This window comes from Fonsecaea monophora (genome assembly GCF_001642475.1).
Source record: "Fonsecaea monophora strain CBS 269.37 chromosome Unknown Scaff20, whole genome shotgun sequence".
NCBI lineage: Eukaryota > Fungi > Ascomycota > Eurotiomycetes > Chaetothyriales > Herpotrichiellaceae > Fonsecaea > Fonsecaea monophora.
This window is the reverse complement of record NW_019173951.1, coordinates 16,987-33,507: the sequence shown is the minus strand read 5'-3', so window position 1 is coordinate 33,507 and position 16,521 is coordinate 16,987. Positions and strand designations below refer to the sequence as shown.

The 16,521-nt window shown below is 53.1% G+C and overlaps 4 protein-coding genes across 4 annotated transcripts; 2 read left to right on the top strand and 2 right to left on the bottom strand.

The window, feature by feature from the left end:
- Positions 1-2,619: 2,619 nt before the first annotated feature.
- On the top strand, positions 2,620-6,152 carry AYO21_03830 (hypothetical protein; the record flags this gene model as incomplete). The annotated part of the gene is made up of 4 exons (XM_022653803.1): positions 2,620-2,871; positions 3,135-3,589; positions 3,819-4,044; positions 4,098-6,152. The coding sequence occupies 4 exons, from the start codon at positions 2,620-2,622 to the stop codon at positions 6,150-6,152; spliced, it is 2,988 nt and encodes a 995-aa protein (XP_022513779.1).
- Positions 6,153-7,215: 1,063 nt separating this feature from the next.
- AYO21_03829 (hypothetical protein) lies at positions 7,216-9,195 on the top strand (the record flags this gene model as incomplete). The annotated part of the gene is made up of 4 exons (XM_022653802.1): positions 7,216-7,311; positions 7,404-7,808; positions 7,913-9,073; positions 9,163-9,195. 4 exons carry the CDS (start codon positions 7,216-7,218, stop codon positions 9,193-9,195), a joined length of 1,695 nt encoding a protein of 564 aa, XP_022513778.1.
- Positions 9,196-9,392: 197 nt separating this feature from the next.
- Positions 9,393-10,880, bottom strand: AYO21_03828 (hypothetical protein; the record flags this gene model as incomplete). The annotated part of the gene is made up of 1 exon (XM_022653801.1): positions 9,393-10,880. One exon carries the CDS (start codon positions 10,878-10,880, stop codon positions 9,393-9,395), a length of 1,488 nt encoding a protein of 495 aa, XP_022513777.1.
- A 618-nt stretch (positions 10,881-11,498) lies between these two features.
- On the bottom strand, positions 11,499-15,110 carry AYO21_03827 (V-type proton ATPase catalytic subunit A; the record flags this gene model as incomplete). The annotated part of the gene is made up of 3 exons (XM_022653800.1): positions 11,499-13,935; positions 13,986-14,598; positions 14,654-15,110. The coding sequence occupies 3 exons, from the start codon at positions 15,108-15,110 to the stop codon at positions 11,499-11,501; spliced, it is 3,507 nt and encodes a 1,168-aa protein (XP_022513776.1).
- Positions 15,111-16,521: the final 1,411 nt, after the last annotated feature.

Below are 16,521 nucleotides of genomic sequence, written 5' to 3'. Positions count from 1 at the left end.
GTGGACGCCTTCACTCTCAAGGTCTGCACCAGCGAGTGTGGGGGCTTTTCTGGTCAATGGCCTCTTTTTCATTCTTTTCATGCAGGGGATTCACTTGTACAGCTGGCCAGCGGGTCTGTGGCGTGCTTCCCGTTGATGGTCTTATCCCTCAATCAGATTCGATCCCGGTTCAGCACTTGCGTCAAGCCTAACGAAGCTCTAGCTTGGAGTCTGCTCGAGCGTGCGCGATACTTGAACCACTTGCGCTATGGCTGATTGGGCATGCTGCCGGGGTGCTTTCAACAATGCGTTGAGGAGTGATTTGCAATATGAAGTGGCCACATCGTTAGCCCACTTCATAGTCGCTTACAGAAGGCGGGGCCTTTCAACTTTTTTCATGCTTGTCGCTTGTGGTCCTATAGAGGATCACCACAATACGGTGCGAGCATTAGCTTGGGCAGGAAACCTCATTCCGTAGCACCGTCTTTGGCAGGCTGCTGAGGTATACATCTCGGAAGCAGGCTCAATATGCTATTCACTGCTTCTAGAGCCCGGACCAGGATTCCCGGCCTTGGTGATGCTCCTAAAAGGTCACAGCATGCCGGTACCAAACTAGAGGTACATATGTTAAGCACCGGTGCGTTTGACGTCGGGCCGACTCCTGAATGCAAACGTCCACGTCTTTGGTTCTCACGAGCTGTCTGCCCTCGGGTCATGCGTCTGTCAATGGCCTTTTCGCTGAAGGTACCAAAATTGCGGAAAGATGACATGACCTACTCTCTGAATGTATCCAGGCAGGGGCCAGGGCTGTGGGGTTCAAAGTGACACTCTGGTGGTCAAAGCAGGGCCAGAATTGGAACATTGCGCCATGCCGATCAAAAAGAGAGTGGACACTGAACCGATATACGAGACCAAAGTATCGCTCGGGCACAGAACTTTAGAAACACTTGAGAGCCGTCCCACACAGCGGTTCACAGAGGTACCTACATACGAAGATGTACTTGGTATGTACTGTACTAACAAACCTCGGCCAGCGGATGAATTCCATTCCATTCCTGGTGTCACTGTCTCTGAAGCAAGGCCCACGATGAGGACTTGGTCGGGGGTTTGCTGCTCGGCGGAGACACCCTCATTTCTCCCGCTTGACCGCCTTTTGCCCTGGATAGACCATGGCTCACGGGATTGGGGGAGCCAAATAACGCCTCCCGGTTCCAAGTGTCTTCCCCACACAATTTACTTGTCTGACGAGCAGAGAGCATGGACGCATCAAAGTGAGCGAAGGCTTGAGCCACCGTGCCGACACTGTTGATGCACATACAAGAATTGACCCTATTGGCGCAGACCTGAGTTGCGTCGCCATTCTGATGAGCAAAGAAAAGATTTCTCACTCGCCCCGTGCGTGGCCACCCATTGCCTATCCTGCAGCAGCCAATTCCATCCTGAGTGGCCCTGTCCACTGCCCGCAAGGTCTGATGGAGAAGGACGTATCTTCCTTGCAGGCTTTGACCTGGTCACTGTTCGTCACTTGCTCGCTTCTGGTCCCTGGCTCGCGGCTGCCGAGGGGAAACTGCTCAACAAGAGCCCACTCAAGGGTTTGTGCGCAGTGAGATACGAGTATGCTTCAGGGGACTTGCCTGTAAACGAATAGGCTGACCAGCCAAGTTGCAGTAACCTGCAGACGGAGAACTCTATCTACTCCAGTACATAATTCAACAACCCTTAATTGGGTGCCTGGTGATTATTGAAGAGGGCAGGCGTGAAAAGAGGCAGACAAAGCAGTTCAAGAGGGCACCCAAGGATACCGGAGTCGGTACCACCGAGGCCACCTAGAGAACCCCAACAAGAGAAACGGCAACAAAGGTCGAATTTCGACCGTTCGACCTGGTCTTCGACTCTGACCCTGGTCAGTCGATGGATTAGTCCCACGGCTAACCAGAGGAAAAGCACCAGTAGTGGCAGAGGCAAGTCCCCTAGCCAGAATACCCACGCTGCAGGCAGGTGCCAGGTCAAGCTAACAACCTCGTCTAGGCCGCTACCCATCGAGCGCCAGTACCCACGCTGGGCTCTGGCGCTTGCCTAAATGCGCACCACCAAAAAGCCCCCCAAGAGTCGAATCCAACCTCCACTGCTACTCTAGCACTCTCCAGATTCGAATCCCGTTTCTGAGGTGCCTTCTTCCTACTTGACCTCTTGCACGCTTGTAACAATATTCTTTTCTTTCCTTGCAATCTGCATTTTCCTATCACTGTCTTTATAGCATATCTCGACTGCCGTGCTCCTTCTCGCGGCGCACGCAGCGTTGGCTGCATCTATTTTCCCACTCCCTTTTTGTTATCTGGGGGACAACGCGCACCTTTGCGGGGGATCGCCTCACAGGTCTCTGTTCATTCCTATACTGAGTACCACCGTCTGCTGAAACGTCAGAGTTCGGAGCGTCGGCTTTGCTCCATTCCAGGTACGTACGCATTTCACAGGCCTCGAGCAAAACGCGTGCCGACCTGTCATTTTTAAGTCCGTTCAGCCAGTCCCCCCCCCGATCTGAGCTCTACCCCTCGAGGGTCAGCCTCACGAATCATCTGGGTCTGGAAAGTCGATGCATCGAGTTTGCTAACAGCTCTATTGCACATGTAGTCGTCGAGCATGGCTTTCCCGAACACACTTAGTGGACGTATGGAAGAACTGCGCTTTCCCAGCCTGCGGTCCCCGGACGCCGAAAGCCCATACAGTTCGAATGGCTCCTCTACACGAGAACAAAATCCATTCTTCTCAAACATGCACTCTTCGTCCAACGATGCCCGTGCAAGCCTCCAACGTCGCTTCACAACAGACTCGAGTAAGATGCCTGTGGCCAGACCGTTTGGTCAGCAATATACGTCCATGAATTCAGCCGCGGTATGTCACCTTTTCTGTACAACGCTTAGTGTGATGTCAGGCTGTGATGTTTGAGAAAGGAAACAATAGGACATTGTGGAGCCAAGTCCTGGTTGTGAAGTGAATTTTGGTCTCAGATCCTCTAAACACCGCTGGCAAAACCATGATCCTTCGTTTGTCACGATCTCTTCTACAATTTACACTATCCAACAACTTTTACACATCTCTTTGCCTTGAACGCGAAACTTCTGGTTATCATCATGGCTGACAACGATCCACAACAGGCGAAGAACAAACAAATGTACGATGATATTCAGAATGCGAAGCGTAAGGCGGAGGAGCAGTTGCGGCTCCTGGAGCTACAAGAACGGAGCCTTCAGATGGGAGCCTCTACTCAAGACCTTGAGCGGATCTCTACCCGTATGAATCGAATCAGCCTCAACGGACCTGTCAGCGAGCCCACCACCCCTCCTGAGTATGCCGAAAGTGGTTTCAGCAATCGGTTCTCGCGCTCTAGCAGACTCTCTATGAACAGTATCATTTCACCCCCAGGTCTCAGCAAGCGAGTCTCTCAATCTAGCTCTCAAGTCACCTCACCCCCAGCAAATCGGCTATCGGGGAACGGCATTTACAGTCAAGCTCAGAAACCATCTGCGAAATCAGTGCCCGGATCTCGACGAGGGTCAGATGAGGACGAATATTATCCCGAGGACTTGCCTACCACTCGAGCTGCTGCTACGTAAGTTGACTGGAAGTTTCAGTTCATCCTCACCTTCCCCTGGTCTACCTTCTCCTATAATAGTCTTCCCAGAAGCACGTGAATAAGGCTTCACTTTTTCATCTCACATCGCTTCACCGCTTGGCGACAAATCACGTTTCTTTTTGATCCATTCAACTCAACGCCTATCTACCTCATTGCTCTTTGTCATTATTAAGGAGAACAAGCCTCTAACCTCTTTGACGTCCAGGTTCAACCGCTTCTCTATGCCAGTCAATAGCAGTCGTCATCCCCAACGTCTCAGTGTCAGTGGCACTGGTGCCAATTCATTTGGTCTTGCAAACACTACCAGCTTTCTCTTTGACGAAGACGATGATAAACTGCACCCACTTGACTTGACTTCCCCTATTGCAAAGGCCTTTGCGCAGCTTGAGGGTGACGACACCTTCCCAACATTGACCAGTGACGGCCTCAAGGTATGTTATTCACCTCACTGCTCTTCCAGGCATGAGCTCACTCTTTATCAAAGCTTTCTGCAAACTCAGCTGCTTTGGATCTCGCAAATTCCAAGACACCAGATCTTGACTGGACTCTTGGATCTCGCTACAGACCAGCTCATCAGAGCATGCCTCATACAGACTCTTCCATGTACAGACCTGTTCTTGCCAATCTCAACCTCAGCAGCCCACCTGCAGACCGTCCAGCAGATCTGACGCGTCGCAAGTCTCAGCGTCATTCACTCGGAGTCACCTTTGAAGATTCTGCCCCTATCCCTGCAAATTTGACCGTCTCTCGGCCCACATCTCTCCAAACTTCTTATTCAACCAACGACGTCCCAACAGTCAAGAAGTCTTTGACTTTGGACACAGCTCCCACGCCTCCCAAGACACAGGCTGAGCAACAGTTTCATAACCACAACGTCAGTTTGGGACGCATTCCTGCGAACGCAGTCAACAACCGTCAGAGTCGAGAAGTTGCCAACGGATCTGTCAAGCTAGAAGACAAAGCCATGTCCTCTACAGCCCCGCTGTCAAGCTTGCACGCCAGTGCAGCGCCATTCAGCACATCTTTCACCAGTACCTCAGATTCCAACGTGATGGCCTTGGCGAGCCCAACCTCGACGTACCCACCTCCGCAACCCTACATGTACAATATGCAAACCTTCAACGTCAACCAGATGAATCCCCAGGCCCCCGCTGCCGGAACCGTCCAGCCCTTTGGCCAGGCTCAGGGGATCTATGGTGTGAGCAATACGTATTCCGGCCCGCAGCGTTCTGGCACTGGTCGTCGCAACCACGGTGATGAAGCTCGATTCAACAATGTTCCTCTCGAGTCTTACCGAGGAAATCTGTATGAGCTTTGCAAGGACCAACATGGATGTCGCTACCTCCAGCGCAAACTCGAAGACGGCAACGAGGAGCATATCCAAGCCATCTTTGTGGAAACTTGTCCTCATATCATCGAACTGATGACTGATCCCTTCGGCAACTACCTTTGCCAGAAGTTGTTCGAACATTGTAACGAGGAGCAGCGAACCACTTTGATCAACACTGCTGCACCAGCTCTGGCGACCATTGCTCTTAACCAACACGGAACCCGTGCCCTACAGAAGATGATTGAATTCGTTCATACTCCATCCCAGGTCGATACCATCATCCAAGCACTGTCTCCCCGTGTTGTCGAGCTAGTCCAGGACTTGAATGGCAACCACGTGGTCCAGAAATGCCTCACTCGTCTAGGCGCCGAACGTTCTCAGTTCATCTATGATGCAGTTGGCAACTTCTGTGTCATTGTTGGCACTCATCGTCACGGATGCTGTGTGCTGCAGCGCTGCATCGATCACGCTCAGGGCTTTCAGCGGGCTCAGCTCATCGCCAGGATCACCCACTGTGCCTTTGACCTCGTCCAGGACCCGTTTGGAAATTACGTTGTGCAGTACATTCTCGATCTGGATGAAGCTGCGTTCACGAAGCCGCTGTGTGAAAATTTCTATGGTCGGGTTCCAGCCTTGTCGAAGCAAAAATTCAGCTCCAATGTCATTGAAAAGTGCTTGCGTACTGCCGACACGGATACCAAGAGAGCCATGATCGAAGAGATGCTGATGGGGAATGAGCTTGAGAAGATGCTCCGCGATTCCTTCGCCAACTACGTGGTCCAGACCGCCATGGAGTATGCGGATCCTACCACCAAGATGCGTCTCGTTGATGCCATTCGTCCTATTCTTCCCCTCATCAAGCAAACTCCTCACGGCCGACGAATCGCCAGCAAGATTCTTGGTAACGATGTGCCAGGTCGTGGCAACGCGCCTGCCAATGATAATATCCTCGCAAGTTTCAACACTGGCCGCGCGAACGGCCGCCGCAATGTTCAGATTGTGGGTGGCGGCTTCAACGGCATTCGCACTGCCGACACCTATGGTTCTGCTGATATTTCAAACAATGTCACTGCTAATGGAAATACCTATGGTTTGATGGATTCAACTGGCAACATGTACAACGCCCACAATTACGGCAATGATCTCGGGCCAAACGGCTATGCTGGCTTCATCAATGGTTCAGTTGGCGGTCCCAACAATGTCATCTGATGATTTGGCTCCGGCACCGAGACTCTCGACACGCTTACGAGTCACGAAATGATGAAAATTTGAAGATTCCTTTCTGCAAACGCATTCCTAGATCTGTGGCCTGCGTCGCCTCATCTTCATGCGTTCTTTTTCTTACGACTGTACCAATCGACACCATCAAAAAAAGCGTTCGAATTCTTAACGACACAAACATTCCACGGCCCTCACCTGTATTATGCTAAAAAAAAGGCTATTCATTGGTCCAGCATCAGTCTGGCAGGAGATCGAAGACTCATGGCGAGTTTTGGAAAGAACCTAGAGCTCTTGCATGAATGATGGCTTGGTTACCCTTTTCTCTTCTGTCCCACGGGTATGCAAGTTGGGAGGGTTAGGAGATATTTCTTTCGTGTGCATTTCTGGACAAAAAACTTTATTGGGAAAATACCAAAAAAAAAACACATGTGTCATTCAAGCAAGCATGGTACCGACACCTTCGTCTTGTATTCACGAGCATTGACTGGGAACTGGCGAAATGTTTCATTTCTACACAGAGATGGTATTGCTCATTTTGGAAAGCAGTGGATGCCTGACTGTGGTGCCGTGGAGGAATGGTCTATGTACTCAACACACCCAAGGTCTCATTTTGGCTATGTCTTTCTCAAGGGAATGCAGAGCCTGTACCATCAAACAGAGACTAGACTCGATAGCTAGAAGCAATTGTATCTTAGACGAAATCCTGGTCCTTTTAGATTGTGCAGAGCTTCAGGAGGGTTTCGTGCGGCGGTTGAATGTGGTCACCCTTGATTTGTACTGCACACCGTGGCGATGAACAACAACAGTAGCTACCAGCAGCTTCGTAGAAATGAATGAACCATGTAGTCTAGGAGCTGCTGTGCTCAGGCCCTTTTGCGGCGGCTGCGGCACTGACAGACTTGTACCACCAGTGCCTCTCCTCACCTCCTTAATGTGCGGGGAAGCGCGTCCAGATTCACGACGCGTTCAAAGTGCTCGGTAGACTTGAGGCGAACATTCGACAGGAAAGACGACTCGACGCAGCACCACCCTATCACAGTTGCCAGAGACTATGGTGGCTTTATTACCACCCGAATCACTACATTCGATCCTGCAGAAATGTCCTTGCCGGAGGCCGCAGATCCAAGAACTTGCAACATACTACAATGTGAGTTGAACTGAACTTGTCCTCGTCGCAAATAAATGTAGGATTCGATCCAAGGGCGAGACCAACTTTCTGACTCGAGAGACCTAACGCAGGATACCTTCCCCAGCCCTTCCGTCCTCGTCGCCTACGGCCTCGAAAGCACGAGCAAGACCATAGCCATCGTCGAAGTGCTGAGATGGAGAGAAATTCCGCACGGAATCGTCAAGTGCAGGGAGTGTCTCTCGCAGCGGCACCTGCTGTCCAAGATCTTTGCGGTGTGCGTCGCGGCCTTGGGACGGGAACAGGGACAGGAACAGGGGAACCAGACGGAACAGCAGTTCGACAGGACGGACAGCATCAACGCACTGGTGGGGAACTTGCGCAGGCTGTTCGAACGGGTCGTGGTGGACTCGAAGAGCAGCAAGAAGAACAAGTTCGTGGCGGTGATTGAGGACGCGGATGCGCTGAGACAACCGGGTCCAACACTGCTCCCTGCATTGGCACGGCTGGGAGATGTGGTATGTTAAAGACGAACTTACAAACGAGTTCTTGGATGAGTGATTTATTGAGCGAGCGAGCGAGCGGGTTACACCTTAAGCTAACTTGATGCCCTGTACGACAGATCCCTGGGTTTTCAGTCATTTTGACCTCGAGCTCCCCGCGACCTCTCAACCTGCACAAGACCGGGGTGCCGTGCGTCCACTTCCCGCCCTACACACGCTCCGAAGCCATCTCGATCATCGTCTCTACCCAACCGACCACGCCTTCACTCTCGCACTCAGCCTTGGCCTCGTCGTCAGGCACTTCCACCTCCACCGCCGAGACCGACCAGCAGCAGCACGCCGCGCTCCTGTCGAAGCTATACGCCCAGTTCGCGGTGACGGTGTACGACACCCTGATATCCTCGACGTCGTCGACATCCATAGACACCTTCCGGCTGGCCTGTGAGAGGCTGTGGCCGCGGTTCATCGAGCCCATCGTGTCTGGCGAGGAACCACCGGCGAGAGCCAAATCGTGGGACTTTGCGAGATTACTGGTGCGGAATCGTGGTCTGTTTCGATCAGAGGGAGAGGATGCGTTGCATAACACGTTTCCAAGGACCCCGTTGCCAGATAACCCCCCTGAAGCGGGTTCGTCTCTACAACAACAACCACGACAAGATGCGGTCAGGAATAGCAGTGCGCCAGCAACGCCATCAAAACGTGCCCCGTTAGACTCGAGCAAATCTGCAGCATCGAGAGAATCCGCCTCAAAACCGTGGCTATCACAAACATCATCATCATCTTCTTCTATAACGCGGCCATCCCTCCTGAAGCATTTCCCGACCCTTGTCCTCCTCTCAGCCTACCTCGCAAGCCATACGCTACCTAAACACGACATCCTGCTCTTCTCCCGCTTAAGCGCCACGTCCAGCTCGATCAGCAAGAAAATCCGCAGACTGAGGCAGACGCCGACAAAGAGGAAAACAACATCTACCCCGAGCGGGACGCCAACAAAGGACGCCACAACCCCCACCAAATCGCGCAACAAGTCTTTGTTTGCCGCAGGGGCGAATCTGGGTATCCCACGGCCATTCACACTTGAGAGGCTCGTCGCGATCCTGCGTGCGATCCACCCCCAAGGTATCCCCAATCGGCCAGGTCGTGGCGTGAGCGATCGGATATACCGTGAGCTTGGAGAGTTGGAAAGACTCAGACTCGTTGTACGGTCGTCTGGATCCGGCGCGGCGACTGGGGCTGGAGGGACGGGTGACGATGCAGGAGACGAGAAGTGGCGGGTCAATGTAGGTAGAGAATGGGTTGTGAATATGGGACACATGTGGGGGATGGGAGTCAGTGAGTACGAGATAGACCCAGACTCGTAGTGCCACAGACATCTGTCACCACCATCCACGGAGAAATCTAAGGAACTTGCAAGCAAGTACCCGCAATTCGTCCCTCCGCTCCGCTCGATATCCCATGGGTAACAGTAGGGGCACATTGCTCCCCGTGTCGCCGCCTCCGATCTGCGAAAGGCGTGCACTTCCTCATGGAGCATCTTTGGCCAATTACTTTGTAACACGTTGTGTATTGACAAGAAATGACCAGGCTCGAGGTGACGCCTCAGTCCTGGCCGTCTTCCACGCCCCTGCCCTGCGGGGTCCATTCGGTAATGACCCCGTCGCAGGAGACGAAGATGCTCTTTGGGCCGTCCCTGACGCGGGCGATGGCGACACAGGCGACGGAGGACTCGAAGCGGTGGTTGTTCAGCGGACCCGCGAGCGTGCGGCCCGTGCTGGCCGACCAGAGGGCGACGCAGTTGTTCTTGTAGCCGTCGGTCGAGGTGCGCAGGACGATGTTGAGCTCCGGATCGTACGCGAAGCTCACGCCGTACCAGCTGTGCTGGTGGGTTTCGGGGACGTTGAAGGTCAGCACGGCGGGGCTTGCTTTGTACGTGTTTGCCCGGGGCAGGTGGCTCTTCAGGGTCGGTGGCGGCGCGAAGCGCAGATCGTAGATCTTCACACTGCGCTGGCCGCTGATCAGAATCCGGTTGCCGTCAGGGAGCGCTGCGAGGTTGGTGACGGCGTCTGAGTGTTGGAGCCGCGTCGCCGTCGTTCGGCCGCCCTTGGTCGACGGCGGCGGTGCCCGGATGTCGCACAACAGCAGTTTTCCTGAACGCGCACCGCCCATGATGACGTTGTGGTCCTTGAAGGTCGCCCTCAGCAGCTCATTTGTGCCCATCGGGTATTCTATGAGCGGGTAGCTCGTATGTGAAAGGTCCATGAGGTATACACCGCGCTCCGTCGCCACCGCCGCCGTGTACCTGCCCGGCTGTGCAGCCAGGTTCCGTACGGTGCGTACCAGTGACGCTTGGTGAATCATGCTGTGTCTGTCCGCAAATGGGCCGGAACCACATGCTCCCACCTTGACCATCGCCTCCGCAGGGGATGCATATGCAGTGCAGTACTCGGACCAAAGGACCAGGCCTGACCCCATGGAAAGGATATGCTGGGTCCTAACTGCGTCTCCAATGTCCTCGGCATTTCTGGGCGTGTACAGTGCGCTCTGCTCATAGTTTCGCGGGATAGGCCACTTTGAAGAGTCTACCAGTTCTTGCTCCGCCACGTCAGGTTGCGATCCCAGGTGAAAACCATACATGTGCGTTCGAGGAGCCGCCCTGGTCCCGGTACTCAAGATGCAATCTGTAAACAAGGTGCCTGAAGCTTCCTCGATAGAAAAGCACCCAGAAATCAGCATGTTTTCGTTCAGATAGTCTGCTGAGCGCGGCGACAAGTCACTAAAGGCTATTTTATCCGTGAGTTGAGCAGCGTAGTATTCCGACACCAGTGCTCCAGCAGTCTTCCGCAGATTGCCCAGTCGTCTGTCAAATACCAGCAGAGGATGCTGCAAGAGTCTCGACCGCGCCACCGTTTGGGTAAGCTTCAACTGGTGTTGAAGTTCATCCTGCCGTTGGGCTTTCTTGATTATCTTCTCGGTTCTGACCGCCTGACGGCTGTACTTCGAACCCGATGGCGCCACGTGGTTTGGCTGGATTTTGAAGTAACGATTCTTCTCCACATCAAAATAGTATCCTGGCAGTTCGGCTGGCATGATGTGGCAATCTGGAGATACCGGGACTTTCAGCCTCAGATATGGTTGATAGCGATCATTGGAATTAGCGAGGCCACCACGGCGGATCGTGAGCAGATACTACTAGGACCCAAGGCGCTCGGGATATCTCTGATCATGCTCTAGAGACACCAGTGCCAGCAACAAAGAGCGATATGTACGCAAACGTAGTTGAGCGGGGAAGGAACATGAGAGGAAACGAGGGTCACTCTGCAAAGCTATAAAACATGTGGTCATAAAACGCAGCGGGCAGGCATATGCCAAAAAGGGAAAGGCGCAGCCTCGCAAGGCTTCCCGACCAAGGAGTGATTTCGGTGTGAATTGCAACAATCGCAAGGACAATCTTAATTCTTGACTCTTGATTGAATGTGAAAACACAATTGCTGTTCCGTGCCGAAGTAGCCGCTTGAATCGAGTGTAGCCGCCTCGTCGTCGACATTACACCCGATTTGAACCCAACCGAACCTCCGGTGCCAGTCTCTAATATGTATACGAGCGTCAAGAGCATCGACCTCTACTTGTTCAGCCACTCAAGAACTGTCCCCAAACTTACGGAGCCGCTTGACCATCAATCACATCCACCAACTCCGCTCCTACCCTTTACTCATCGCTGACACTCGCAAATTTCTCGCTCATCTGCTGTAACAATCGGTCATACTTCCCACTGACTTCCTCCTGATCATCCGGCAACTCGAACTTCATGCTTCTCAAGCCATGCTGGATCTCCGACGTGGCCTCCCTTACTTTCGCCCAGCTCAGTCCACTGCTGACGGCTTTTTGTGCCTCATCGTGGAACTGCATAAACGCCTTCATCATGTATTCAGTCTTCCAGAGGGGACAGAATTGATCGTAGTCACTGTATCCGTTTTGTTGGAGGAAGTCGTCTTTTAGCATGGCCGCGACGTCGAGAATGATCTTGTCTGAGTCGCCAAGGGCCGATTTACCCACAAGTTGGACAACTTGGTCGAGGTCTTCGGAGTTTGTGAGGAGTTCTTTGATGCGGTCCCTCAGACGAGGGAACTCAGGGTGGTCTTTGGCGTAGAATTTGTCGAGAATGTTAGTGTACTTGCTGTATGACAGCGAGGTATTGACGCTAGGGAAGTGTTTCCTCTGTGCGAGTTTCTTGTCAAGCCCCCAAAAGACCTGGACGATACCTAATGTGGCAGACGTGACTGGATCAGAGAAATCTCCTCCCGGCGGCGACACGGCCCCGACGATGGAGATACTACCATTGCGTTCAGGAGAGCCTAGAGCGGTGGCAGCACCTGCACGTTCATAGAACGAGGCCAGTTTCGCAGACAGATACGCCGGGAAACCTTGATCCGCTGGCATCTCTCCCAGTCGCCCAGAGATCTCACGTAGCGCTTCAGCCCATCGAGAGGATGAGTCCGCCATCATCGCTACCGCCTTACCCTGATCGCGGAAATATTCAGCTACTGTAATTCCGGTGTAGATGGAAGCCTCGCGAGCTGCGACGGGCATGTTGGAAGTATTGGCAATCAAACAAGTTCGCTTCATGATGGGCTCCTTGCGACCGTCGATGGTGATGGATAGTTCGGGGAAGTCCATCAGGACTTCGGCCATCTCATTGCCTCTTTCGCCACAGTTGTGCACGAGCATCAAGTTACCCAGGAGGAATTGATGGTCGGAATCGTCGGGCAAAGTGATGCCATAGTAGGGAGCGGCTGGTTTCTTGACGACATCGAAGTAGACGGGCTGGGCCTTGCGCTCAACACTTGTTGGGGCGGCAGTTCTGTTGCTTGAGAGAGCACATTTGCTCAGGACTGATTCAAGGATTCCAGTGGCAGTCATGTAAACACAGAAGGCCTTCTCCTCTTCGGTGGAGACGCTGACGCACAAGCCGAGGGAGCGAGCGACACGAACGAGTCCCTCGCAAACCCCTGGGTAGACGGTCTTTACAGTTGCACTCTGCTCGCGATCGTTGAGCTCGACCTGCCCTTGAGAGTCGATCAAACCTGCTAGGAAATGCTCCCTAACTTCGAAAGACTCGGAAGAAAGCCAGAGCGGGACCATTTTGAGCTGGTCATCGGAGGAACCACGGACACCAGTGGCTAGAACCATGTCCCAGAAGACATTGTTGGTGTTCAGCCCCTTGGTCGAGCTGGTATTCATGCCTTTGCCTCGAAGCTCGACAGCTAGGTCATCGCCCTCGTGAAAGTTGAATCCGAGATTCTTAGCAACTTCGAGTGCAGCGGAGATAGAGTTGGCCGGTCGAGAATGATTGACATTGACTTCACCCAAAACCGTTCTTTTGCCAGGGGCGAAGGTGACCAGTTCAGACTCCAAGTCAAACATCTTGCCGTACTCTTCGAGGCGGTCAACTAACTCTGCGTCTTCTGGATCGACCGACATCCTCGAATCTGCGTGATGGCCATTCCCGACCCAGGATCCAAGCAGATAGGCCATCTGAGGGGCGAGATGACCATCGAAGCCCTTCTGGGCAAGGCGGGAGTTGAGCGTCTCGTTTTGGAGGAAGATGGGGGAGATGAGCTGCTGGGTCGCCTCGCGGACATGAACATCGACGTAATCAATGTCGCGGGCTTCGATAGCCCAGTGGAAATCATCGCGTGGTATACTGGCAGCAAAGTCCTCAGCGAGGCTGCGAGCCCTTTCGCTGCCGCCATGAGAGTCGTGTTGGAAGGACTTCGTGTATTGCTTCAATTCGCGGACGACATTGACGCCATCTTCAGTAGCTGCTTGGCGAGTATCAAAAGCAAAGAAGGACACACTGGATTGCATCTTGCCTTCGAGGTGATGATCGACGATGTTGACACGTTGGGGAGTCTGAAGGACCAGAAGATGCATGGCGTTGCAGGTATACGAGACTTCTCGGAATGTCTCGTTCTGATGCTGTGTCTTGATACCGATTTCGTACATGGTCTCCTCACCTCGGGGAAGAGCTTTGACGACGCGAGCTTTACCATCCTTTCCCATTACAGAATCGCCGACAGCGATGTCTTCGATGTTCATATTAGTTCCATCAGCCATCATGACAGGCGTGCCAGCAGCGAAACAACTGTGAATTTTCGTCAGTAGATGTATCCCTCAAAGGAGAGAGCAACTTACCCAACATAGACGATGATATCACTGTTGGAGAATTTGGAAACGGACTGGGAAATGACAGTTTTACCGCAGCCAAATGCACCAGGAATGCACACAGTGCCTCCTTGGACTGAAGGGAAGAGGGCGTCGAGGACTCGTTGCCCGACAATGAAAGGCGAATCGGCCTGTAGACGTTCGTTGACAGGTCGAGGAACCCGGACGGGCCATGAGTGCATCATTGGGTATTCCTTGGTCTCGCCATTGAACTCGACCGTAAGCAGAGGTTCGTCGACAGTGTAGTCACCCTTAGGGGCGATCTTCTTGATTGTGCCTCTGGCTCTTGGGGGTAAGAGAATTCTGTGTTCGTTGACCAGACTGTTCTCAACCACTTTGCCCCAGACATCACCACCACTGATATGATCTCCTTCCTTCATGGTGGGGGTGAAGGGCCATTTTTTCTCTCTATCCAGAGAAGGAACGGAAATGCCGCGGGGGATGTAGATGCTGTTTGTATTGCCAGCAATGGTCTTGAGCGGTCTCTGGATTCCGTCGTAGATTGTTTCCATGAGACCAGGGCCGAGCTCGACGGATAAAGGTTTGCCAGTTCGCAGGACAGGATCTCCAACGGTGACACCAGCTATAGCACAGTCAATGAAGGGCACCAGAGTCAGTTGAAACGGGTGCCGACATACCAGTCTCCTCGTAGACCTGAATCGTCGCCTTGTCGGCCTCTATGCGAATGACTTCGCCCACCAGTGCATCATGGCCGACTTTGCAGAGCTCGTACATGGCGACCCCGATCATGTTCTCGGCGACAATGACCGGACCAGAGACGGAAAAGACAGTTCCATTCTGGTGGTCATCGCCGATACCACTCTCCTTTGAAGCGGGCATCCTTCTGTATGTGCGAGCAGTTGTGTGTAGGGTCTGGAGTGGTTGTGGAAAGGCAAAGACGGAAGAGCTGTTGTCGGAGCTGGGACCCGCAAGCTCTCCCTCGTCTAAATCGTCCTCGATAAGATCGGGGAGGCCAAGCTGCAGGTGAAGGTACTTAAGATCCGATACAGTAGCAAGGTCGTCAATACTCTTGCCAGTTATAAATTCAATCACCGACTTTTTACGTTTGAGGCGAGGGCGACCAAATCCAAGCATATGAAATCATCTTCTGCGGGAAGCTGTTTAGGTGCACTTTTGAATTTCGGGGGGTCGGGGTAGGCTGCTGCGAATAAGTTGCAGGCACACCTGGTGAGTTGCGCTTCAAAGTTTCGCCGACGCTGGGAATGTAGTAGTGAAGATACTGTCTTGGAAGCATTCCTTAGTTGCGGAGGAGGATGACCTACTGTATCTACTGAGGACCTGTATATACTTGGTACACTTCGATATCCCACCGACACTCGCCGAAGATGTCTGTGATTGACTCTCGCATAGGACCTTGATACCTGATCTCTCGCTTTCGAATCTGACCCAATGCCCCGTCATATTGGCCGAGGCTTCCCCTGCAGCTGCCAGCTCCCAGCTCCAACCAATGACCCCAACCCCACCCAAAGCAGCGTCTGCCAGCCTTGAACGCTGCTGCCAACGCCTGGCACCACATCAACCTGGCGGAGTTGCCACATGGCAAAATATCAATCATCGTGGAGGGTTGTCTGCGGACTCGTTAAGAGGCAAGAAGGGGCCCAATTTGTTTGCGCGCAGGACAGGGAACCATGGTTCCTAGAATGTGAACGCAGCGTCTTATCTTGGTGCATCATGTTGTCAGGCTCCAAAGCTTGAAAGGAAGGGGAACGAACGTGGGATGGTGTGAAACCGGCCTGGCAGGTGCAGGTAAGTAGTTTGGGTGCTGGAATGGTTGGTCACCAGTGTCGGTGTTAACGAGTGACCTTGGAAGAGTAGATCAGGTGGTTCACGTAGTCTAGGTGCGGTGGGCTACCTGGGCACCTGGGCCAGGTGAAGAGAGCTTGAGAGCCTAGAAACACTGGGCAAAGGGCTACCTGCTACCTGCGCAGTAGGGTGGATTACTTATATTAGTATCGCCGCTCAGTGGGTGCCCAGTTATAGTTTAGTTGGAGATACGCTGCTGCTGCGGGCAGGCAAGGCAGGCTACTGGCTCCGACATCAACCCGTCCCCATCTCGTCATCTACTCCCTCTTGAGTTGAGACCATGAGTATTCCCACTCACTACGACTCCTCTAACATCCGCCCTGACAATTCCTGATCCTGATATCTCTCCACGACCTCATCTCTCTTCATCAGTCGGCAAAGTTGTTACCCCAAACCCGTGATCCGTCTTGGTCGAGCCACGCTATCGACTTGCGGCGTCGTCTCTGACTTGACATCCACTGGGTCAGTTCCCTGAACATCAACCACTGCGGTTGTGACCTCCCTGCCTATCTGCGAGAGTCTTTGCATGTGCCATTGAATGAAATAGCATACAATTTCCTCCGGACGTTCACAGAGCCGCTCACCACCTTTACTTGCACGGACAGGTATTTGGATACAACTGCCTGCCTTCATTTCCCTCATCGAAGGAGCCCCCGCGGTGATATTGGCGGCTTTGCCGCCA